The sequence below is a fragment of the Sinocyclocheilus grahami genome, unplaced genomic scaffold, assembly GCF_001515645.1.
Source record: "Sinocyclocheilus grahami isolate Dianchi unplaced genomic scaffold, SAMN03320097.WGS_v1.1 scaffold82.1, whole genome shotgun sequence".
NCBI classification, from domain to species: Eukaryota; Metazoa; Chordata; class Actinopteri; order Cypriniformes; family Cyprinidae; genus Sinocyclocheilus; species Sinocyclocheilus grahami.
This window is the reverse complement of record NW_015505261.1, coordinates 260,084-285,419: the sequence shown is the minus strand read 5'-3', so window position 1 is coordinate 285,419 and position 25,336 is coordinate 260,084. Positions and strand designations below refer to the sequence as shown.

Sequence of the window (25,336 nt, the reverse complement as noted above, 5' to 3'; positions counted from 1 at the left end):
GGTACAAATTATAAACAGAATAATCCAAGTTGTTTTGTTTTGCTATGATATATTACACACATTATCATCATGCAAATTTCATAGTTAAGAAATGTGTTCAATAGTAGATGCGTTAGATAAATGTGACTATATCTGCTGTGTCCAAAGAAGAGATGGTTTTATAAAGAGGAAACACACATTAATTACTCACCCTCGTGTTGTTCCAAACCCGTAAGACCTTTGTTCATCTTTGGAACACAAGATATTTTTGATGAAATCCGACCCTGCATAGACAGCAGTGCAACTATCACATTCAAGGCCAAGAAAGGTGGTAAGCATATCATTAAAATAACTTTACTCAACAATTCTTCTCTTCCGTGTCAGTCTTCGATGCGCATTCACGAGAGTACCGCGATACATGCGTGAATGAATAAAGTCGTTATTTTTGTTTTCTTTGCACACAAAAAGTATTCTCGCAACTTCATAAAATGAAAGTTTATCCACTGATGTCACATGGACTATTTTAACAATGTCCTTGCTACGTTTCTTGGTCTTGAACGTGGCAGTTGCATTGCTGTCTCTGGAGGGTCAGAAAGCTCTCGGATTTAATCAAAAATATCTTAATTTGTGTTCCGAAGATAAACAAAGATTTTACGGATCTGGGACGACATGAGGGTGAGATAAATTAATGACAGAATTGTCATTTTTGGGTGAATTATCCCTTTAACAGTAATAATAAGGAATTCCCATTGTTAGAACAGCTCATGTGGTGATGAATGCCACACTGCATTGCCATGGTAACATTTCAGGTGAAGATAATGAGGGAATTATGTTGTCTTTCATTGCTCCCTTTGCCAAGTGCGATCCAAATGGCTACATTGACATGCAAGTGCCCTGCTTCCTCCAAGGTGCCCAGTTTATGGGTTCTGCCTTTCAGAGTGAGTAGGGCATAAGGATGCTCACTTCCGATTGGAATTTGCCCACTATACAAGAGGTCATCAAAAAAAGGAAAAGTTTATGCTGTTCATTGGCATATATGTTGAGTTCAAATGCCTCAGATTAACAACAGCCAACCAAAAGAGTCTCCCCGGCTCACCTACAAACAGGAATACACATGCACACTTTAGCCTCAATGTAACAAGCTACTCCAACATTTCAGTTGCCGAGGAAGAATCATTGCGTGCTATTCATCCAGTGCCTACGTGTCCTTCTAAATGGATCGGACAGTAAGTCACTCAAATACTATCAGTACTTCTAATCTTGTCACATGTGACCAATGCACGCTAATTACAGTGGTGATGCACACCCTTTGGGTTCTCTTATAGACACAGCTGCAAGGCAACTCTACAACTCAATAAATTAGCTCTTAGCCTAAAGTCAGGTCAACTGCTCTTACAAGAGACCCTACAAGAGACTTGGGGTCAATCCACCAAAAGTCTTAATCGTCACTTACTGCCGCTGAGCCAGAATGTTTAGGTATTTGATTAGGCTTACACAAAATGGCAAAGGACTTAAAGTTCACTACTAATTATAAGAGCTTGTGATTGCTACAAATAGGGTTAGTTACAAGCACAGAACATTGATTTCCTCTTCACGGCAACTGTCAAATGAGCTGATTGCTCTTTGATAAAGTACATCAGATTGACTTGGGGGCAAAATCTGTCTGGATGGGTTTTACAACTGGAAGCTCCTGTCTTCCCATGAATTGGTGAGGAATAAAAATTAGCAAACTACTGACATCAATAATGTGGCTTAATCATTGTTCATCATGTAAAAATCACCTCTAAGGGAAGAAGGGATGCTTGTGTCCATAGCTTTAAAGTTTCTACAAGAGGCTTGACCAAGGATAAGGATTGTTCATTTACAATTATGGGCGATAAAAATCTTAGGAGACCTGTACAACTTTGTGTGGAGTTAGGATAAACATTAGGATCAGTCAGGTTTACCTGGCCTGTCTGAGGGCCAGGTAAATTCTTTGATACAATCTTCTACCCTGATCTCTACTACTCTTGCAATAGATTTGGTTAGCTTACATTTAGCAGAAGTACAGTATCATGCCCATTAAATGTGCCCCCTGTAGTATTTCAGCAAAGTGGATTTTTAAAAAATTGCGTATTTGATGATAAAATGTATGATTATTATATAAGTTATTCAAAGTTCTTCTAAAATAAAGTGGCAGAAATTACCCTTGTAGACATATCTAAATGTGTTATTTGTGAATTGAGCATACTAATATAATATACGCAGACCACCAACGCATGATGTAACTTCCAATTCTTGTGAAATAAGACAACAATAATTCGGTCTGAAGACTACCCAGAGATACCCCAGAGCCAGGCAATACCAGCAAGTAAAAGAGGAAACTGATGCTAAAGTAACTAACCAGTTACAAAGTAAGATAAAGGATTAGAGTCCTCAGCTCATCTGCAAATGGGATCAGCGCTGATTAGTGGGTTTTAGGATGACGTAGAGGAACTTGATTCTACAATCACACAGCTCCTTAGCCGGCCACCCTCTTTTGCAGGGAAGGGAACCATCAGGAAAAGCCACATAGCCCTCCAGTTGGTCCATTTGGGTGGATTTATGTGAAATCCCAGAGGAAAAGGCCTCTGGTTGCCAACAGCATGGACTTTCTTGAATTGTTGGTGGTCAGAATGGATATGGAAAGGGGAATTCTTGCTACTGCATGTTCCACGCTTGATGACGGATTACTAAACTAAGCTTCTGGATTACGTTTCTGTTCATGGTCTTCAAGAATTTCAACAAGGGAAAGACAAGTTGAATCATAGGACAACTTGAATCGTACCTTTGAAACAAATTAATCATACTAAAGAAGAATAACTCTGAATATATTGTTTAGACTCATTAATCACCGAGAACAAAAACATGGCTTTGATGCCTTTAAAATTTGACTTGGCCAAGCGGGTCAAGCTGGCCCAAGGACTGTGGTTCCTGTACTGGCTCTCTGTCATGGCTGGGATCCTCATCTTCAGCATGGGGATTTTCTTCAAGATCGAGCTGCGCAAAAGAAGCGAGATGATGGATAACAACGAGAGCCATTTTGTGCCCAACCTGCTCATTCTGGTGGGACTTGTGGCCTGTGTTATCAACGCTTTGGGGGGCAAAGTGTGCCATGACTCCCTTGACACAATCAAGTTCACCAAGTGGAAACCAATGTTGAAGACCTACATGAGTGGATGTGTGGTTTTCTGCATCGCCCTTTTTGTCATGGCTCTGCTGTGTTTCTTGATGCAGATCTCTCTGCATTTCGCCCTGGCTGAAGGCCTGAAGAATGGAATGAAGTACTACAAAGATACAGACACGCCAGGACGATGCTTCATGAAGAGAACCCTAGATATGACACAGATTGAGTTCCGCTGCTGTGGCAACAACAACTACAAGGACTGGTTTGAGATCCAGTGGATAAGCAACCGCTACCTGGACTTTAGCAATGATGAGGTTAAAGGGTGAGTACTGACTTTAGTACTGAGTACTAGTGGAAATGTGTATAAGAGGTGGGATCTAAGTGGAAGAGATTCTGGATAATTTATATACATTTTCTCTTTCATCTGTTGGCTTGTGACATCTGAATTCCAGTGTTTCATTATCATAGTAACATGTGTAAAATATTAACTGTTACCATAGATGTAGTCTAATTCAAAAGGTATCAGTCATTGAACCTGCCTGATATTCACTGGATTTTGAGGAAGTTTAAGCTTGTTTAAGAAAGTAAGGCACATAAATGGATAGAGATCAGTTGATGCATATTTTACTCTGCTCATCAGGAAGTGTAGCCCAAAAGACACTTTATTATGTAATCATTTGATGATAACCAAGACATAAAATAGCACAAATGTTCTAATGAAACAATGTTTTCAAAGTCTCAAAGCAGATCCCCTGAAAACTGTTGTTGAATGCAAGTGGAATCCAATTTCAGAGTTTGTTTTGAGAGATTCATAAGTAGATACCTGGCTGGTGGGTTTTATAAAGAGGGAATGGGTTAAAGGGGGCACATGGGTCCATGGATTAGATAACCTGTCAGGATCCTATTCCCAAGTCCTTTAAAGCTTACCTTCCACACAAATCATAACATTGTGCAATCTATTACCTTCCATGGAGATGGCCTCAATGTTTACCTCCCATCTAATTTAAAAGAGGTGACCTTCTTATTATCAGAATGGAGTCCTCAGCTCTCAAAGTTGAGTCTCAAAGTTAATATGGATAAACAAATTTGTTGAGTCATGTTTCGAAGCCTGCCACTTCTGAAATCTTAATTGCCACAACCAAGAATATGTCCCAGTCAATATAATTAAAATATCTGTCTGACAGTTCAATCTTTGCAATTTCTTAGTCGTGTCCAGAGCAACGTGGAAGGCAAATACTTGATGGAAAGCGTTCCCTTCAGCTGTTGCAACCCTGGCTCTCCTCGCCCTTGTATCCAACATCACCTGACCAACAACTCCGCTCACTACAGCTACGACCACCACACTGAGGACCTAAACATCTGGACCAGGGGCTGCCGTGAGGCCCTGGTGTCCTACTATGGGGGCATGATGAACAGTATTGGTGCTTTTGTGCTGCTGTTCATTATTATGCAGGTGGGTGGGTGAGAGGGAATGGAATCCAAAGTTGAACACCGCTACCTCATGGCATTTGACTTTGTCACTAGATTACACTCTTGGTGGATAACGGGTGTGCTGCTAGATTATAAAGTGAGCCGCTAGATTATTAGGTCAGTTGGTGCGTAAAGAGTAATATAAATAGGTCTGAAAGCATCAGATTAATTATCTGCTTAATTGATTTGATTAACAATTTGTGTTGATGGCATGACAAGATATAGGTGACAAGCAAGTGAGAAGTTTACAAATAACAAGAACTTGGCATATTCACATTTTCCTTTAACAGAACTTGTCTACATTACTACTCCTACCTCCAAATACACTGAAACTATATATTCATGCATACACAGTTTAGTAGATGGGCACAGCAAACCTTCAATCTGTTATTGATTGCATAATGTGACAACACCTAATGTGCAAAAAACAAAAGGTAGTCCAAGAGGGTTATCCTTAGCTTGAACGGAAGGTGTAAGTCCTAAGATCTTGTTGCCAAACTGGATATTTCCTGGAACTCATGTGGGTCAAAACATCAGAAGCAACAACAATGATGCTGTATTGAGCATGTGTGGAATTTCTAGACATTCATTAACCTAAGAAAACCCTCTTGTGGGCCTATATATATATTCCAAAGACGTAATCACTTCCAAATAGAAACATATATTTGTGAAGCATGTTTAGTTCTACTGTGAAATGAATTTAAGTTCATCTGAATTGTTTGCCACAGGCTGTCGAAACTGTTGGTTTGCAGTACCTGAGCACCTCACTGGAAACCCTGGCAGACCCAGAGAATCCTGAGAGCGAAAGTGAGGGATGGCTGCTGGAAAAGAGTGTGAAGGAGACACTTTCTGACATCATGACGAAGATCATGTCGCTGTTTAAAGGCAACCAGGTACAGGAGGGAGATGCAGAAGCGGCTCCCACATAAAGCGGAGAGAGTCATGCCCCCTCCCACCCCATCATATCTGTGGCCACTCCCACCTTTGGGAGAAGGAATGCATGAAAGGTTGATTAAAATGTTCTCTCTTATATGCATACATATGGGATCAGTACACCTGCATTTTATTGAGATTCCAATTGATGTGAATGTACACACTACAATGTAAATACAAATAAAATGTAAGTTTATTTTTTAATATTTTAAGAATGAAATATATCTGTAAATGTTCTGATATTATCATCTAACCATATCTGATATTCCGACCAAATAAGCATCACTGTCCACGTCCGTCTGTAGCAGTATAAAGTTTGATCCTTATATTTCCAGTTCATTGGTTAAGCGGATGTTTAACCCGACAGCCTCACACATACAATAACACATTTCACCATAACGCCATCAGGCGCTATTAAATCACTTTTCAGGAAGGGGTCACACGGCAGCTTTTAACCGGCAGCTGAGGAAAATGTGTTTTTGTAAACGTTCAGTCACCTCCCAGACCTTAAAGGGATGGAAACAGTGGCACACCTTGCTTTTTTACATAACGCTGCCTTTAACAGGCCTTAGGTTGTCTGACGATTTTCAAAAGCATGTTGATGGTGATCTACTGGAGAGCAGAACTCTGTAACAATGGGGAAACTATTCTGTAACAACAGAATATCGTACTCAACATGTTCACCAATTAATGTGTGTAGTTCTCGGGTTAAATATCTGCCTAACAATCAGGCTTTGTGCTTCAACTTCAGTGCTCTGTTGGGCATAGTTGCGGGACAATTAACTTGTAAAAGATTTTAGTCAGTTGTGTGTGATTTGTTAATCTAAGTCAGACAACCCAATCAGTTGTATTCTTTCTTTTTTTTCATATCATTTGTGTGAATTCTTAATTTTCACAGGCAACTCTTTCTGTATATTTGACCTATGTCAGTAACTTGTAAAAGATTTTAGTCAGTTGTGTGTGATTTGTTAATCTAAGTCAGACAACCCAATCAGTTGTATTCTTTCTTTTTTTTTCATATCATTTGTGTGAATTCTTAATTTTCACAGGCAACTCTTTCTGTATATTTGACCTATGTCAGTTTTTGTGGATTGAGTGGATCATGTAGGAAACTCCATTTGTGAGATAAAGAGGTTTAATTAGATTCAGTGTCCGTCAGTTATTTTTCGCGATATTACTATATATCTGCGTACTCACGGTTCCTAACACACACCTTGCCTTGAACAGATGTGACTCTTTGCTTCTGTTTTACTGGTATCTACTTTAGTGTTTAAAAGACTTACATATGAGGGGTGAAAGTGGGGTAAGGTAATGTTTGGACAGCAGAGGCCCAGCGGGACACAGCTTTACCTGATTGGATGAAGAGAAGGAAATGGATTTCTCTAAATGAGGCTTTTGTCCTGCTCAGAACAGCTGAATACCCATCCTCAGAATACATTTGGACAAAAACATTAACACAAATGTTTTTCAAGATTAATATTTTAGTTAACATGTATAAATATGTATAAGGGAATATGTATTATTTAGAAACATTGTCTGATGAAGTGCAGAATGCCACATTACAGTCGCTGCTTTTCAATGACCTCTTTACATTTATATATTTTGAGAGCGTAGGGAGACTGACACGAAATTTGCTTTGGACAAAAACATTAACACAAATGTTTTTCAAGATTAATATTTTAGTTAACATGTATAAATATGTATAAGGGAATATGTATTATTTAGAAACATTCTGTCTGATGAAGTGCAGAATGCCACATTACAGTCGCTGCTTTTCAATGACCTCTTTACATTTATATATTTTGAGAGCGTAGGGAGACTGACACGAAATTTGTGCAAAGCAACATTTATATATTTTATTATTTAACATAACCAATTCCACTGTTAAAAAAAAGTGACAGATGTCGTCAACAAATGCATATATCAGCATCTTTAAAGGGATAGTTCACCCAAAAATGGAAATTGTGTCATCATTTACTCACCCTCGTGTTGTTCCAAACCTGTATGAATTTCTTTCTTATGTTGAACATACAAGATATTTTGAAGAATGCTGGTAATCAATCAGTTGAAGGTTCCCATTGACTTCCATAGCATTTCTTTTCCTACTGTGGAAGTCAGTGGGGACCAACAACTGTTTGGTTCTTCAAAATATCTTCTTTTGTGTTCAACATAAGAACGAAACTTATATTGGTTTGGACGACAGGAGGTGTGAGTAAATGACCAATTTTTCCTTTTTGGGTCAACTATTCCTCTCATTCAAATTTTTGTTAAAACATTATTTTCCAGTTTGGAGAAAATGAATGGAGTTTGGGAACCCAATGGTAGCACTCTAATATGCATACGTAAATGTCACGAAACCTGTCTAGAATGGACAATTAAAAACCCAATCAAGATGCCTAATTTTATTTTATTTTAAGAACGGTTTATTTTTTTGCATTGAGACTTTGTTTTCATCATAATTCCACACAAATACTCAATAGTCAAATCAATCCATCCATCCAGAAGAAATGGACTTAATTTGATAGTAATTAATACTTAACACGGTTACACTTTACTTGAAGGGGTGTGCATAAGACTGACACGACACCTTCGTAATCATGACATGACACGTCATGAACATGAAGGTTTTTATGCCCGTTTATGACAAAGTGTCATTCGCTCAGTTATGTAATTTTTAATGCAAAGATGGCAAAGTGTTACCCTTAACACTAATACTAACTTAATATTAAAGTTAAGTAAAATGAAAATTAATTAGGGTGAAAATGTCTAACTTTGGGTACAGGTAGTGAGCGCTAACAGGACATGTGTCATCTGGTATTTTCTCCAGCCCTGAAGTCCATAAACAGTTACTGGCTGGATAAGAGCAGCTAATCAGCTTTGTGGAGCAGCTTACCTCAGATGAAGCTCTGGGACAGGTGCGTCTCACACAGGAGCAGAAAACAAGCACTGCTGGAGCATTGAGAGCACCCCAGTCTCTTGTACAAGAGTTGTTCTTGAACTTCCCAAGATTAACACCAAAAGCGACCCAAAAGATTTATGACACACGCAACCGTTTGTGTCAATTTTCTGAACTAACCGACAGTGTTACTAATACTAACTTAATATTAAAGTTAAGTAAAATGAAAATTAATTAGGGTGAAAATGTCTAACTTTGGGTACAGGTAGTGAGCGCTAACAGGACATGTGTCATCTGGTATTTTCTCCAGCCCTGAAGTCCATAAACCGTTATTGGCTGGATAAGAGCAGCTAATCAGCTTTGTGGAGCAGCTTACCTCAGATGAAGCTCTGGGACAGGTGCGTCTCACACAGGAGCAGAAAACAAGCACTGCTGGAGCATTGAGAGCACCCCAGTCTCTTGTACAAGAAGTTGTTCTTGAACTTCCCAAGATTAACACCAAAAGCGACCCAAAAGATTTATGACACACACGCAACCGTTTGTGTCAATTTTCTGAACTAACCGACAGTGTTCGACGGGTAGCAAAGGAACCGTGTCAGTTTTAGGTAGACCTTCACCTTCACAATCTTAAATTATAATCTGCATAAATGAAATGACCTTTGTCAGCTGCAGCCAGCATTTCATTTTTTCTATCTCGCTATTCAGCCAAGAAAGTCAAAACACATAATGCGGGAAAACGGCCCAATACAGGAGCAGCGGCGTCATTGTCATCGGTAGATTTTGAATGGCGAACATTCTTTATCAGTACATTTCTTTAAGCATGAGATTAAACGAGACTAAAGATGCAACGTTAAATGATATTCTATGAGAATATGGAAGTTCACAACACAACTAACTATAACAACACAGAGGAACGAATTTTTTCCCCAGCCGATTAACCGTAGGCTACTACACTAACGGTCATGCAAAATCGTTACACAACATTTTTCTATCTCGCTATTCAGCCAAGAAAGTCAAAACACATAATGCGGGAAAACGGCCCAATACAGGAGCAGCGGCGTCATTGTCATCGGTAGATTTTGAATGGCGAACATTCTTCATCAGTAAATTTCTTTAAGCATGAGATTAAACGAGACTAAAGATGCAACGTTAAATGCTATTCTATGAGAATATGGAAGTTCACAACACATCTAACTATAACAACACAGAGGAACAAATGTTTCCCCAGCCGATTAACCGTAGGCTACTACACTAACGGTCATGCAAAATCGTTACACAACTGAAAGCGTGGAAGCGAATCGAGTAGTAGCCAAGTCCAAAGTTGTTTTTTCTGCGTAATTGGGCAACATTTAAACTGTTGCCGCAGGTTTGGCATACAGCGTGCATTATATTTGACTGAAATGCAATGTTACCCAATTTACATTCTACCAAGATGTTACGTTTTGTGAGGAATAGGTACTGGATGTAAGATCATTACTAGTCTATTGGTTTTCAAGTTAAATTGTGATATGCATAAGGTAACACAGAGTTGAAATGTTGCTGCCCAGAGAGAAAAACCTGTAGAGCTCGAGGAGATGATGCAGGTGAGGTGAGAGCTGGCGTATTTTCCCCGGGTTTAATAAAACGACTTAAACATGGTCGTCACACTCGTCCATATACATGGAGTGAGAGAATGCATACAAATAATCATTCAACTTAGGTCACAAACAAAAACAGGAAAATAAAAAGGAAAAGAGTATAAGGTCGGTAGAGCGGTTATCTGTTCACCTGCTCACCTTTTTCATTCTCTTCCAGACAGGTTTGCCAGGTTTTCACAACAAAATCCGCCCAGTTGCTACTCAAAACTAGCCCAATCGCGTTTCGGGGGGTAAAATACAAGTTTTTTTGGCAGGTTTACCTTGGTAAAATTCGCATTCAAGGGGCTAAATATCACATTAATGGGGTCTCCTCAACCTGCGGACATGAAAAACAACCCCCGCGGCAACCGTGTTAAAGTAGCTCAATTCCGCGGGAAAACCACAGACTTGGCAATACAATATACGCAGAGACGATAACCAGAATAAACCATTATACCACCAAAAATTAATTCAGTAGTTCACAATTTAGTTTCAGTTCGAACACAATTACTTTTGAGTAACTGACTTAGTCAAAACCTGGTCTAAGACTCCGCAACTCTATGTAGTCAGTGAGCTGGACAGATCTAATCCTCTTTATTGCAGCGTACCTGGATGAACAAGAGATTTGGATAGAACTGGAGCACAGTTAAGAAGAATTGTAGCCAGCAAAATGGGTCACACATTAGCTTGCATGAGGCCACTAAGCCTACCTGTTCTGGAACACACAGAACAGTTACTTTACAGCATAAAAACACTGATGGGTAATCAGCTCATTCATCAATACATTTAATGCAAGTTTTTTTCTCTTTTTTATTTCATTAATGTTTTACAATATAGTACAATGTACCCATTTATACAAGAATTCACATATTAACAAGTCAGTTTGTGATGTAATACACTGCTGCAGCCACTGGAAGTGTCTCAGGAAATTTGCCCACCGCATTAGAAACAAGCTTTTCATCTGAATTGCGCGAGACATGAAAACTTGTTTCTGAAAGAAGCAACGGTGTGATTCAATGCGTTTCTGCGTCACTGACAAATAAAAATTTTGATTTGGACTAAAGCCCCAAGCCAAGGCCACTATAAAGAAAAAAACAACAGTCTAAAGCGGACCAAAGTCGAAAACGAATTAAGGATATGCAATTCTGCATCCATTACTGCTGAGAAAATGTGCAGCAGTATCAAGAAACAATGTCCAAAATCACAACACGCGGCACACACGTCAAAATCATGTTTAAGAGTGGAATTCATGTTCAGTTCGTGGAAAGCATGATTCGCATACAACACACAGCCGCAAGAGAAACACAAATAATACGCACCACAAAAAAACGAGAAACAAACGGTCATAAAAATGGACCACCTTAGAAATCCATCATATTAGAAACATACCAACTAAACACCTGTACGTAAAAACTCACTCGCGCAAACACATACACATCCCAGACAAACAGAAACCAGGCATTCAAGGACATATTCATGTGCTCCCGTATCTTCCCCGCGTTGGCTTGTATTGTATGAACATGAGAACGTTAATCAGGTGGCCTTAACAAGTGTACTGCAGCATTCGAGATGACGGGGGCAGAGAGGATGCAGAGTATTTGAAGTATTACTTGAAGGGCAGCACCACCGGTCAATTCCCAAGCGATAAGAGAACTGTCTTGCGAAACCTATATACTTAAACAAAATACCTCGAATGTAATTGAATATTACTTGGAGAAGAAATTAAATAGCATTCCTATGAAGAATATCGGTGTAGCGAAGGAACCCATATTGTTTGGGTTCAATACCTTGGCTATATGTCTTTTTAAATATGTATTTATATCATATTTAAAAGAAAATGGGAAGAGAAAAATCTCCCACCAAAAAAAAAAAAAAACGAAAGTCATGCATTCATCCACTGTCAGAAAGATGGAGAAAGGGGTGGAGGAAGAGCAAGAGGCCATGGTGACACCTTGGCAACCTCTAGCTCTGCTGTGCGGGTCCCCTTATGTATTAAGGGTGGGCGAAGGTGTGAGAAAGCATCACGTAACTTCACAGGTGCTGCCAGTCGATGCCCACCAAAGTCTGATTGGCCTCCTGAGCATGGCCGATCTCCTCTGTGATGCTGTGTTGGCGCCACAGCTTCTGGATCTTCCTGTAGCGCTCTTGGCACAAGTGTAATGGGTTTCCCCGTCTAAAAAAATGACAAAACACAACACTTGATCTCACACGACGGTCAGAAATAAGCATATGCGTGAAATATCAGAGATAGAGGCGTACCTTAGCCCTTGGTCGGTTTCCCCATAGTCGTCCAGGTATGGGGGAGCATAAAAACAGCCCTTAGTTTTGCCAGCCAGGAACAGGACCTGACTTTCCCGCACCCTGACAGAAATGCATACAAATGAAACCCTTCTGACAACAACAACGCAAAAATCCACAAGGTTGAGATGCAGTGATTTGACCACAGTTGAAGAGCATGACAAAGTGATTGTCTAAAATAATCAATGCTAACACCACTGTAACTGTAATGCATTTATGAAACAGCAGCAACAGCAATATGACCAATGCTCAATAAATAAAGCCTGCTTTGAAAAGAACTGGTGTAGGAATTACATTGATAGTAAATTTGGTAACACTTTACAAAAAGGTTTGATTTGTTAACATTAGTTACCTACATTAGTAAACAAACTTACAATGAAAAATACTTTTAAAGCATTTATTACCTGTAGTTAATGCTGATTACAACATGACTAATACATTATTATAATCAAAGGTTGTATCTATAAATGTTACTCAATGGACGTGAGCTAACATGGCCTAACAGATTAATTTTTATCGGATAAAGGGCGTTTGCATATCTAGTCTCAGTATGGCAGCCGCAGTGGATGGATAGGCTACCAAAATGCACACTAGCGATCTGAAACAATGGCCTCAGTATTACATTAGTGTGTCAGTATTACATGCATGCTTTCCGTCTTAAAGGGACAGCATTCCTAATTAAGTACCTATCCGTGTCATTAATGTTTACCAACAAAAGATGTTAAATAAATGTTAAGTAAACCTACTGCATCTGAAAAATTTCTTTAATTTGTATCTTTTGTATGTGTCTTATTCTGCTTCTTTTTTAAAAATTATAAATGATATATATTATATATGAACAACTATAATTTTTTATAAGTTGCTCCCTTTTCACTACTGTTAAATGGATAGTTCACCCAAAAATGAAAAATGTCATTTATTCAAGTTTTTCCTAATTCAATCCTCGATTCAAATTTCTCATGAGCTTAATTTATTTGGGCCAAAGAGAGAAGAATTAATGACTATTTTTGTTTGAAGACTACATATAAAAACAGTATGTGAAATAAGTAGTATGTTCAAATTCATGGTATTCATAAAACAGTAGGTAAAAAGATGACCAGATGACCTACTACTACTATACTTTTTTTAAACAACGGTTGCAAAATTTGTTCCGTGTCAAATGTAGTACTTACTAAGGCATGATTTTGGAAGCACCTAATGTGAAAATGTTCACAACCTACTGTACTACTTTGAGTGAGTGAGTGAGTGAGTGAGTGAGTGAAGTGGAGTGGAGTGAGTGGAGTGGAGTGGAGTGAGTGAGGTGAGTGGAGTGAGTGAGGTGAGTGGAGTGAGTGAGGTGAGTGAGGTGAGTGGAGTGGAGTGAGTGAGTGGGTGGAGTGGAGTGGAGTGGAGTGAGGTGAGTGGAGTGAGTGGGGTGAGTGAGGTGAGTGGAGTGGAGTGAGTGGGGTGAGTGAGGTGAGTGGAGTGAGTGGAGTGAGTGGAGTGAGTGAGGTGAAGTGAGTGGAGTGGAGTGGAGTGAGTGAGGTGAGTGGAGTGGAGTGGAGTGAGTGGGTGGAGTGAGTGAGTGGAGTGAGTGGAGTGAGTGAGGTGAAGTGAGTGGAGTGGAGTGGAGTGAGTGAGGTGAGTGGAGTGGAGTGGAGTGAGTGGGTGGAGTGAGTGAGTGGAGTGAGTGGAGTGAGTGAGGTGAAGTGAGTGGAGTGGAGTGGAGTGAGTGAGGTGAGTGGAGTGGAGTGGAGTGAGTGGGTGGAGTGAGTGAGTGGAGTGAGTGGAGTGAGTGAGGTGAAGTGAGTGGAGTGGAGTGGAGTGAGTGAGGTGAGTGGAGTGGAGTGGAGTGAGTGGGTGGAGTGAGTGAGTGGAGTGAGTGGAGTGAGTGAGGTGAAGTGAGTGGAGTGGAGTGGAGTGAGTGAGGTGAGTGGAGTGGAGTGGAGTGAGTGGGTGGAGTGAGTGAGTGGAGTGAGTGGAGTGAGTGAGGTGAAGTGAGTGGAGTGGAGTGGAGTGAGTGAGGTGAGTGGAGTGGAGTGGAGTGAGTGGGTGGAGTGAGTGAGTGGAGTGAGTGGAGTGAGTGAGGTGAAGTGAGTGGAGTGGAGTGGAGTGAGTGAGGTGAGTGGAGTGGAGTGGAGTGAGTGGGTGGAGTGAGTGAGTGGAGTGAGTGGAGTGAGTGAGGTGAAGTGAGTGGAGTGGAGTGGAGTGAGTGAGGTGAGTGGAGTGGAGTGGAGTGAGTGGGTGGAGTGAGTGAGTGGAGTGAGTGGAGTGAGTGAGGTGAAGTGAGTGGAGTGGAGTGGAGTGAGTGAGGTGAGTGGAGTGGAGTGGAGTGAGTGGGTGGAGTGAGTGAGTGGAGTGAGTGGAGTGAGTGAGGTGAAGTGAGTGGAGTGGAGTGGAGTGAGTGAGGTGAGTGGAGTGGAGTGGAGTGAGTGGGTGGAGTGAGTGAGTGGAGTGAGTGGAGTGAGTGAGGTGAAGTGAGTGGAGTGGAGTGGAGTGAGTGAGGTGAGTGGAGTGGAGTGGAGTGAGTGGGTGGAGTGAGTGAGTGGAGTGAGTGGAGTGAGTGAGGTGAAGTGAGTGGAGTGGAGTGGAGTGAGTGAGGTGAGTGGAGTGGAGTGGAGTGAGTGGGTGGAGTGAGTGAGTGGAGTGAGTGGAGTGAGTGAGGTGAAGTGAGTGGAGTGGAGTGGAGTGAGTGAGGTGAGTGGAGTGGAGTGGAGTGAGTGGGTGGAGTGAGTGAGTGGAGTGAGTGGAGTGAGTGAGGTGAAGTGAGTGGAGTGGAGTGGAGTGAGTGAGGTGAGTGGAGTGGAGTGGAGTGAGTGGGTGGAGTGAGTGAGTGGAGTGAGTGGAGTGAGTGAGGTGAAGTGAGTGGAGTGGAGTGGAGTGAGTGAGGTGAGTGGAGTGGAGTGGAGTGAGTGGGTGGAGTGAGTGAGTGGAGTGAGTGGAGTGAGTGAGGTGAAGTGAGTGGAGTGGAGTGGAGTGAGTGAGGTGAGTGGAGTGGAGTGGAGTGAGTGGGTGGAGTGAGTGAGTGGAGTGAGTGGAGTGAGTGAGGTGAAGTGAGTGGAGTGGAGTGGAGTGAGTGAGGTGAGTGGAGTGGAGTGGAGTGAGTGGGTGGAGTGAGTGAGTGGAGTGAGTGGAGTGAGTGAGGTGAAGTGAGTGGAGTGGAGTGGAGTGAGTGAGGTGAGTGGAGTGGAGTGGAGTGAGTGGGTGGAGTGAGTGAGTGGAGTGAGTGGAGTGAGTGAGGTGAAGTGAGTGGAGTGGAGTGGAGTGAGTGAGGTGAGTGGAGTGGAGTGGAGTGAGTGGGTGGAGTGAGTGAGTGGAGTGAGTGGAGTGAGTGAGGTGAAGTGAGTGGAGTGGAGTGGAGTGAGTGAGGTGAGTGGAGTGAGTGAGTGAGTGGAGTGAGTGAGGTGAGTGAGTGAGTGGGTGGAGTGAGTGAGTGGAGTGAGTGGAGTGAGGTGAGTGGAGTGGAGTGGAGTGAGTGAGTGAGTGGAGTGAGTGGAGTGAGTGAGGTGAGTGAGTGGAGTGAGTGAGGGGAGGGAGTGAGTGGGGGGAGTGAGTGAGGGGGGGGAGTGAGTGGAGTGAGTGAGGGGAGGGAGTGAGTGGGGGGAGTGAGTGAGGGGGGGGAGTGAGTGGAGTGAGTGAGGGGAGGGAGTGAGTGGGGGGAGTGAGTGAGGGGGGGGAGTGAGTGGAGTGAGTGAGGGGAGGGAGTGAGTGGGGGGAGTGAGTGAGGGGGGGGAGTGAGTGGAGTGAGTGAGGGGAGGGAGTGAGTGGGGGGAGTGAGTGAGGGGGGGGAGTGAGTGGAGTGAGTGAGGGGAGGGAGTGAGTGGGGGGAGTGAGTGAGGGGGGGGAGTGAGTGGAGTGAGTGAGGGGAGGGAGTGAGTGGGGGGAGTGAGTGAGGGGGGGGAGTGAGTGGAGTGAGTGAGGGGAGGGAGTGAGTGGGGGGAGTGAGTGAGGGGGGGGAGTGAGTGGAGTGAGTGAGGGGAGGGAGTGAGTGGGGGGAGTGAGTGAGGGGGGGGAGTGAGTGGAGTGAGTGAGGGGAGGGAGTGAGTGGGGGGAGTGAGTGAGGGGGGGGAGTGAGTGGAGTGAGTGAGGGGAGGGAGTGAGTGGGGGGAGTGAGTGAGGGGGGGGAGTGAGTGGAGTGAGTGAGGGGAGTGAGGGAGTGAGTGGGTGGAGTGAGTGGAGTGAGTGAGTGGGTGACTGGGGTGACTGGGGAGATTCTATTTGGACCAAAGATTCCGTTTTTGAATAACACGCACAAAGAAAATGTTCACATTGAGACTTCTAGTGTTGACTTATTGAATACAGAATTCAATTGATGTGCTTATATCGGCTATTTTACAACATCTTCAAACTTGGCATTTTTTTCATCCATTTCAATCCCACCTGTTGAAGATGTTAGCATACTGTAAACTTCTTGCATATGTTGTCAAATAAGGCATTCCCAACACTAGCTAGGCATGTGTCTCCTAGCACTTCTGTTCCACTCACATTCAATAATTTGAACTCAAATCTATTATTATTTATTCATTTGCACAGTAGCCAAGTAATGTGGGATGCATGTATAGTCAGTCGGTTATTATCACAAAATACATCAGGACCCAGACACAAAAAGGTAACCCATTGATAATTTTACCTTATCCTTTACACAATTTGCCCATTATATTCATTTTATTTTAATCAACACATGCACAAACCTGAGGAAGATGCCGACTCCGGCTCCGCAGGCAAAGGTGTGTGCGGTACATGCGCCCACATCCTCTCCTTCCAGCTCGGTCTGACAGCAGTAGCTCTGAGAGCACAGCATTGCACCGCACACCAGACACAGAGTAGGAGCGCGAGACTTGTCCCCTCCAGATTTAGGACACCTAGATGTCACCAGGATCAATAGATCATTTGCTTCACAGAACTAGGAGCGTATGACTCAGTAGAGAGCTATTAAATCGCATTTGATTCATAAGACAGAGGTGACTCACGTGAAGCTGGAGGCCTGGTTAATCAGGGCGCTGTAGTCGCCTGGCAGCTCTATGAGATGATTAGACTCTCTAGGAAACCTAAAATAGGAAATGGAAGAATGGTGAGCACTTGAGCATCGGCTGCAGTGAACTCTTGAGTGTTGAGGAGCAGGACAGACCTGATGAGAGCCACGCTGCTCTGAAGACCCTGCAGCACACCTGGATGAGAGCACCACCTGCAGAGCACCACATGACACCACAATTCATTAAACTAACATCTGATCATTATGTCACAGTTTTCAGAGATGCTTTGCTAGATAGTTACGGTTACCCGTGTAGCAGAGGTTCCATGAGCTCCCAGTTGTTGTAGAAGAGCTGGAGCAGGTTGGAGGGCAGACACAGGTATCCACACAGAGCCTCCCATTCACCCACACCAAGAGCTGAACACACAGTCAGCATTAGAAATGATACCACAAATGGGAGAGTAAGCCAGTAAAATCCGTGTAATGTTTGAGTCATTTACTATGTAACTCGGGTGGTGCTGGAGCTCCGTTGAGATAGTGGAAGAACATAGCAGCTGTCCTCAGATAAGGCAGGATTCCAGCTTTCACACAGCACCACAGATGCCAGCCTGAGTTCACCTCACGCAGACCGCTGAAACACACATACAGCTTTCAGATTAGGGTCATACAAAACTAGCAGAGGTGAAACAGTACCCCTAAAAAAACAATTTCATTCTTCATTTTGAAATCAAAGCTCTCTGACAGTGACAATATTTATATAGTAGACAGCACATATTATCATAATCATTTTATTATTATCATTGGCAGATTTTGAAAGAAGTCTCTTATGCTCAGAGAGGTTACATGTATGTGTTAGTTGTAAAGAGGTTACACTTAAATTTATTAAAAATGTTTAAAATCATTTGTAAAAAATTTTGTAAAATATTATGTCATTTTAAAATAACTTTTCAATTTTATTATATTTTAACACTTAATTTATTCCTGTGATGCAAAGCTGAATTTCCAGCATCATTGCTCCAGACCGGAGTGTCACATGATCCTTCAGAAATAATTCTAATATGCTGCTCTAGCTTAATATCAATGTCGAAAACAGACATGTCGCTTAATATTTTTGTGGAAACGGAAATACTTTAAGGATTCTAGGATTAATAGAAGTTCAAAATAACAGTATTTATTTCAAATAGACATTTTTTGTATTTTGATCTCCTTACAGAACTGAAATAAAACTATGACCCCAGAACAGTGAAACAATCCGAGAAATTTGAGTCATATGATTAGACTGGTTTCACATCATGCTTACTAGAAATCATTTTACACAAAATTCTTTGTGATATGGACAATAAGTGCATTCCTTCAACATATTAATAGACAAAATGGCATTTCATTGGACAAAAGTATCTAGTTCTCAGTCGCACTGTGGCTGGCAGATGTATGTGTGCTTTCACCTTCCCAGATGCATCCTGAGTGTGTTGTAGAGCATACACACTTTCTCCTCCTCTTCCCTCTCTGCTCCTCCACTCTCCTGCTCCATCCGCACCTCCTCTGATGGCGCACAGGAGTCAACAAAATCATTTATGAAGTCTCTATGAACATGTGGCTGCTTTGTGAAGGGGAAGGATGAGGCTCTCACCTGCTACGGAGGTTAGGAGGATCTGAACTATGTGAGCAACTGTGACGAGATGCAGGAAGTGCAGCTGTGCAGTATCTGCACTCAGCCCTGAGGAATCCAGAGAGAAAACCGCTGGATGGGACAGCACCAAGCTCACCTGTCACACACGTTAACTGATGTCAGAGGTCATTCCCAAACAACGGGCTGAGTCTGAGTAGGCTCTTTTACACATGCAGTTTTGTGCAGTTGTGAACAAGATATGTTGAAGAAATGCTGCCAATTTGTTAACTTAAACTGAGTTGTTAAATTTTTACCTACCAGCAAGTGAAACATGTCTATGTCCAGAATACAAGGTGTATTCTCCACCCGAGGATCAGGAACAAGGGCTGAATCAACACAGAAGTTCATATGAATGAGGGTGGGAGTTGTCATTCATTTCTCATAATAATTGATTCATGCCCGAACAACTACTTGTGGTAAGAGACTGTAGCGCTTATTGTTACCTGCTAAGAGCCTAATAAAGTGATTCTGTACAGTGGCATGAGAGGAGACAGTCCAGCAGGCCGAGCCAAACCGAGTCAGAGAACTCAAACAGTCATCCTGCATGCACAAAACATTTGGGTTATCAAACAAATCAAACTCCAGAGTAAAGATTTAAAGAATTCAGAGGCTACTTGAATAGGACCAGCTATTCATTGATTTCCATTAGAAATTCAAATAAACATTCAATAGCGTGCATAATGAGTTTGATTACCTGTCTGCACGGTAAACTTCCAAACAAAGGCTTCTCTTCATCCACCAGCAATCTCTCTGTTTGAGATGACAATTTTAATACGCTTTAATTTATTCTTTCCCATTAAATAAGCATTTAAAATTTACATATGATATATATATTTTTTGCACATCCGTGGGTCCCTTTGGACTCAATGGAATATAAGTTTAACTTAATATTTTTTAACTAAAACTGAATAACTTTTTAATGAGTGAATGGGCAGAAATGTCAAAGTTTTTAATGTTACCAAGTTATTACCATGTCATTACTACATTTGACTAATTATACTATTCTGAAATGTCTAATTTTGCATGAATTACAGGAAAAAAATCACTGATGTAAAGCAATACAAATAGTTTTCAATATTTATCCATATTTGGATATATCATTACATCAAATGTGTACGTAAGATAACATTTGAAAGTTACTATTATTAGGACTGAAATCAATGGACCTAATTACATTCCTTTGAAATTATTAAATATTCCTTTGTCAAAACATAAATACTACTTTTGAATTTTTTTTTTTTCATTTTAGTTGTATACATTTTCACTTTTAGATGCAAAAGCTGATTCATTTTTAAGCTATAATGGTTCATCAGTATGCATGCATATTCATGCTTATAAACAATTCAGTGTCAAAAGTATGTGAGACATGAGAAAGAGGCTAAATATATATTTTTAGATAAATCTAACCTATATATGATGAGTTCATTTGCAAAAACCGATAAACGCCACTTAAAAAAAAAAAAAAAGAGCTGATTGCCGTGCATTCTTCTCCACATATAGCGCGATCTGAACCCTAAACACGTTTTGTCAAAAAAAGCTGGTTTTGTCCACTTTCAAGGCATTGCGAGTTCACGTTTTACTGCAGAAGCTGACAAGCGCCCTTGTTGTTTTTGAACAGAAGCCGATAAGCCCATTTTAGCGAATCAGCACGCTGTATTCAGGTCAGGTGACAAGGCTACTTTCACTTTGAAAAGACTTGCTAGCTCAGAGGAGTTTTGTCAAAGCTGACAAAGTGATCGAGGATGGATAATTTCAATGAACTTGATGAACCTGTGATATCTTCTTCAGGGCAAAAAAGGAAAATAAAAGCTGAAACGTTTTCATGGAGCCTTGCAAAAGCAGCGCGTTACAATGGTGAGGAAAAAGCGCTGTGTATTGCGTGTAATCACATCCAGTTTATGATCACAACAACAACAACGTTTGTCAGGCATCTACATTGTCATCTGAGGAGATTACAAAGATTAAACAAGTGTTTTTTTAAATTCTAAAACATGAAATGTGGAGTTATCTCCTTTTGCCAAAAAACGACTGTTGGGAGTTATCCGTTTTTGCTATAAAACAAACTTTTAATATGTAAAAAAATACATACTTTCAATTAACTTTAATTTTGTAAATTACCTGTATTTGTTTAAGTTATTATTACTTAATCAAAACAACCCAACTGCAGTTTGATTGATATTACTTGGAATGCGCAATAAAAACAAAAACATTTCTGAAAAAAAAAAAAAAAAAACCTTACAGAGTTATCGGTTTTTGCATTAGGTGACCCTTTTAAGTTTTTCATTTGCAAAGTTTGGTTCCTGTATTAAAAATTATACCTTTTTTCAAATATGTGACCCTGGACCACAGAACCAGTCAAAAGTCACACTGGTGTATTTGTAGAAATAGCCAACAATACATCGTATGGGTCAAAATGATTGATTTTTCTTTTATGCCAAAAATCATTAGGATATTAAGTAAAGATCATGTTCCATGAAGATATTTTGTAAATTTCCTACCGTAAATATATTTTAAAAAATTGATAAGTAATATGCATGGCTAAGAACTTCATTTGGACAACCTTAAAGGCGATTTTCTCAATACTTCGATTTTTTTTGCACCCACAGATTCTCAAATAGTTGTATCTCAGCATATTTATTCAGCTTTCAGATGATTTAAAAAATTGTTTTACCATATGACTGCTTTTGTGGTCCAGGGTCACACATGTATCCAGATCAAAACAGACCCCCAAATATTATGAAGGTAATAATCACAACTTCATTTGGACAACCTTAAAGGCGATTTTCTCAATACTTAGATTTTTTTTGCACCCTCAGATTCTCAAATAGTTGTATCTCAGCATATTTATTCAGCTTTCAGATGATTTAAAAAATTTTTTTACCATATGACTGCTTTTGTGGTCCAGGGTCACACATGTATCCAGATCAAAACAGACCCCCAAATATTATGAAGGTAATAATCACAATTTTAGAAACTCCCTGATAATTCCAGGTTTTCCTATGATAGTTTTTATGATAATTCTAATTCTTTACATTATCAGAGGAAATGGTTTCAAATGTTTTGCCACTGATTCACTGACCAGTATTACACATTTTAGTTCAACACTTTCTTGGACTAACCTATGGACTGAATGGTGTAGGCACAGCTGCCCCAGCACATGATTGGCACGCGGGGGTCCTGCTCATTTGGGTGCACTTTAAGACCCACTTTATATGATGCTGTCCCAAACGTGGTCAACATCTCCTTTATGGTGCTCGAGTACGGGTTCCTGACAGAAAGAAAAGCGTTTTATTAGTGATGATTTTTAACAAGGAAGCTTTAGCGTAGTGGAACTATAAAACACTGGTGTGGTTTTACTTTGGAGTGTAGTCCAGTTTGAAGCCATCAGGTGGAGGACAGTCATTAACACCATCCATATCAACAACACCATCAGCATCTGCAGCCTTGGCCTTCCTGTGAGCAGAGAGCATGGCTTTCATCTGCAGAGAGGTGATGTTTAACCACTGGCTCAGATCAGGCTGTTCAGAGCTGCAACAAACACAAACAAACACTCAATCAAATCCATCCAATGCCCCATATTTTAATAGAAAAAGACAAAAATCATGCAACAGATGCGCGGTCAGTGTCATAAATGAAGCGATGTTTGAAGCACATCTCAGCAAATGTCACTTCCATACAAAGAAGCTTTCTGCTGATCAACGTAACAAATTCAAGTTGAACCCGTTGCAAAATCTAAAACGTGGTCAACATCTCCTTTATGGTGCTTGAGTACGGGTTCCTGACAGAAAGAAAAGCGTTTTATTAGTGATGATTTTTAACAAGGAAGCTTTAGCGTAGTGGAACTATAAAACACTGGTGTGGTTTTACTTTGGAATGTAGTCCAGTTTGAAGCCATCAGGTGGAGGACAGTCATTAACACCATCCATATCAACAACACCATCAGCATCTGCAGCCTTGGCCTTCCTGTGAGCAGAGAGCATGGCTTTCATCTGCAGAGAGGTGATGTTTAACCACTGGCTCAGATCAGGCTGTTCAGAGCTGCAACAAACACAAACAAACACTCAATCAAATCCATCCAATGCCCCATATTTTAATAGAAAAAGACAAAAATCATGCAACAGATGCGCGGTCAGTGTCATAAATGAAGCGATGTTTGAAGCACATCTCAGCAAATGTCACTTCCATACAAAGAAGCTTTCTGCTGATCAACGTAACAAATTCAAGTTGAACCCGTTGCAAAATCTATGGGGACCTCATATGGAATTCAAGATTGTGTGGATTCCTATTGAAATGACTGGATTTCGATCGAGGAAATTCACAGAACAACAATAAATGTCACCGCACTTTAAAGCAGATGTGAGCATGCCTAACTTATTGATTACTAATTATTATGGATTTACTAAGCAGTCATTTAGCAGATGCTTTATCCAAATGACTTACAGTGCAATGACAAATTAGGGTTAAGTGCATTGAGTGTTCAAGTGCGTTTTGAAAAACATTCATAACATCTTTTACCATCTACACCGTCGTATAAAGCGCAGTGGGTGCTTAGCCTGTGGCGGTGTGTATTAATAGCAGTGCTGAGCTCATATGAGTGGGGCTTTCAGTCTCATCACACAAAGGGATCAAAGGGGTTGCTCGATTTATTACAGATGAGAGTATTACACTAACACTGTCCACAATCAGCCAATCCGCTCCGTTCATTTACCTGTATGTGGAGTGTTAATCTGAGAGGTCACACTAATTATCTATTACTTACACTGTGAGAGCTAAATATATTACAGTTTGGTCACAACATTTATTACACCAATAGAGTGCTGCAGGCATGACATTTTTATAGGCTATAACACGAAAAAGAGCACTTTTAATGTGTAAGAATCATAAACTTTTGTTGGTCACAGATCTTAATTTCTGCAATAATCCAAAAGTCAATAGAAAAATCCTATTGGGTTTTGTCAAGGGAATCATGGTGATGCTCAATTCTGGGTTGGCCTATATGTCATAATTGCTAATCAAAATTTACAAAAGAAAAAAGTAGCAGCTGAAGGTCAAAGTCAAGTGTGTGTTTGTTGCGGTACCTGCAGCTGGTCTTTGTAAGAGGCAGCAGAGGAATGACTGTGTTACTCAGACATTCACAGAGTGGACACAAGAACTCTCCGTTCTCCACGTCGTAACTGGTGTGCACACGTAGCCTCTGCTGCCTGCGCTGCTCTTTAGCCTGCACCGCTTCAAAATACCTGCAGGGTACAGTTACCAAACAAAAGAATGCTAAAACAACAAATACACGACACCAACACTTTTTACTGTACTGGAAAAAAAAATCTGACACTGTTGTCATTGTGTAGGGGTGTGCATCTAAAAAGATAAATAAGAGTTTTATAAGTTGGAAAAAATAACTTTGAATAATTTTTGTGCTAACCATCCTTTAAGATTTGAACGATTTGGGAAAAAAAATTAAATTGAATAAAACTTGAAAAATCTGGGTATTCACCCTTGGGTGTACTCTTTACAAGAACCAACTTAACCATAAAATAATTATAGATAGTTTTTTTTATTACTCTTATTTTTATGCAATATGACTATAAAATAATAAAAAAAAATTATTGTAATTACAAAATTACATACTATAAAATAAACAATGTACTTAGTAAATATTAGTTTTATTACATCGTAATTCATTTTCAAAACAAAATGTACCCTATTTATTTTCGTGTAATGTTGTTGATCAAAATGTCTATAACTAGTGGAATGTTGGGCACTGCTGATGCATGTTACATTCCCAAATTAAATATTCTAAATAGTTTATCTACAATGAAATGACTTAGAATACAATACTTAATTTTACACTTCTGATACGGTATGCTACACTTCTAGAGAATAACTCAAAATAACAGAAGAGTGACCTCTGGGAAGAGGCAGGCCTTTGTAAACTACTGTTAGAGAATAGACCTTGTGGAGTTATAACTAACAAATCTATATGACTAGTTAGTTAAGTATTAACAGAGGGGTTTTAAGAGTTTACTGCATTTTTTTAGTACCACTTTTATGCAACTGCTAAACACACTAAAAAAAAACACTCTTCAAAAGACAATGCTCTTAAAGGGTTAAATCTTTGTCATAATTATTTTAAGCACTAGATGATCTAAATCTTACAACAGGTGGAAACAATTTAATAATAAATGAGAAAAATAAATCTGAAACCAAGGCTGCTGAAAAGCAGGCAATTATAGTTACATTCTTTTGCTCCTCTGATAGGAAGAGCACATTTTTGGGCATATGGAAGCATGTGTTTCTCATATTTTCATGATGATTCTTACCTCTGCCAGCAGTGCGAGTGCATGATGTGTCCGCAGCTGCCTGTGTGCGTGCCGAACGACAG

At 40.5% G+C, this 25,336-nt stretch overlaps 2 protein-coding genes and 1 long non-coding RNA gene across 3 annotated transcripts; 1 reads left to right on the top strand and 2 right to left on the bottom strand.

Moving 5' to 3' along the window:
* Positions 1-2,460: 2,460 nt before the first annotated feature.
* Positions 2,461-6,413, top strand: LOC107586467 (peripherin-2-like). The gene is made up of 3 exons (XM_016273836.1): positions 2,461-3,446; positions 4,331-4,577; positions 5,323-6,413. The coding sequence occupies exons 1-3, from the start codon at positions 2,866-2,868 to the stop codon at positions 5,521-5,523; spliced, it is 1,029 nt and encodes a 342-aa protein (XP_016129322.1). The 5' UTR covers positions 2,461-2,865; the 3' UTR covers positions 5,524-6,413.
* LOC107586468 (uncharacterized) lies at positions 6,385-7,066 on the bottom strand. The gene is made up of 2 exons (XR_001609361.1): positions 6,600-7,066; positions 6,385-6,448 (listed from the first exon to the last, which is right to left on the bottom strand). It is a non-coding gene; the product is annotated as an uncharacterized lncRNA (long non-coding RNA).
* A 3,747-nt stretch (positions 7,067-10,813) lies between these two features.
* Positions 10,814-22,511, bottom strand: LOC107586465 (E3 ubiquitin-protein ligase UBR2-like). Its single transcript, XM_016273834.1, has 14 exons — positions 22,315-22,511; positions 22,077-22,225; positions 19,652-19,707; positions 19,401-19,497; positions 19,216-19,283; positions 18,919-19,054; positions 18,734-18,830; positions 17,789-17,919; positions 17,597-17,705; positions 17,445-17,501; positions 17,287-17,364; positions 17,008-17,178; positions 12,299-12,400; positions 10,814-12,212 (listed from the first exon to the last, which is right to left on the bottom strand). Exons 1-14 carry the CDS (start codon positions 22,434-22,436, stop codon positions 12,071-12,073), a joined length of 1,515 nt encoding a protein of 504 aa, XP_016129320.1. The 5' UTR covers positions 22,437-22,511; the 3' UTR covers positions 10,814-12,070.
* Between the last annotated feature and the right edge of the window lie 2,825 nt (positions 22,512-25,336).

Bases quoted from the DNA above. Each gene is read 5' to 3' on its own strand.
- LOC107586467 (XM_016273836.1), top strand. From the start codon at position 2,866: ATGGCTTTGATGCCTTTAAAATTTGACTTGGCCAAGCGGGTCAAGCTG. The intron at 3,447-4,330 runs GTGAGTACTGAC...GCAATTTCTTAG, and splicing joins AGCAATGATGAGGTTAAAGG to TCGTGTCCAGAGCAACGTGG. The intron at 4,578-5,322 runs GTGGGTGGGTGA...TGTTTGCCACAG, and splicing joins TGCTGTTCATTATTATGCAG to GCTGTCGAAACTGTTGGTTT.
- LOC107586465 (XM_016273834.1), bottom strand. From the start codon at position 22,436: ATGAAAGCCATGCTCTCTGCTCACAGGAAGGCCAAGGCTGCAGATGCT. The intron at 18,831-18,918 runs GTGAGAGCCTCA...GTGCGCCATCAG, and splicing joins CCTCCTAACCTCCGTAGCAG to AGGAGGTGCGGATGGAGCAG. The intron at 17,706-17,788 runs GTAAATGACTCA...CTGTGTGTTCAG, and splicing joins AGCACCACCCGAGTTACATA to CTCTTGGTGTGGGTGAATGG.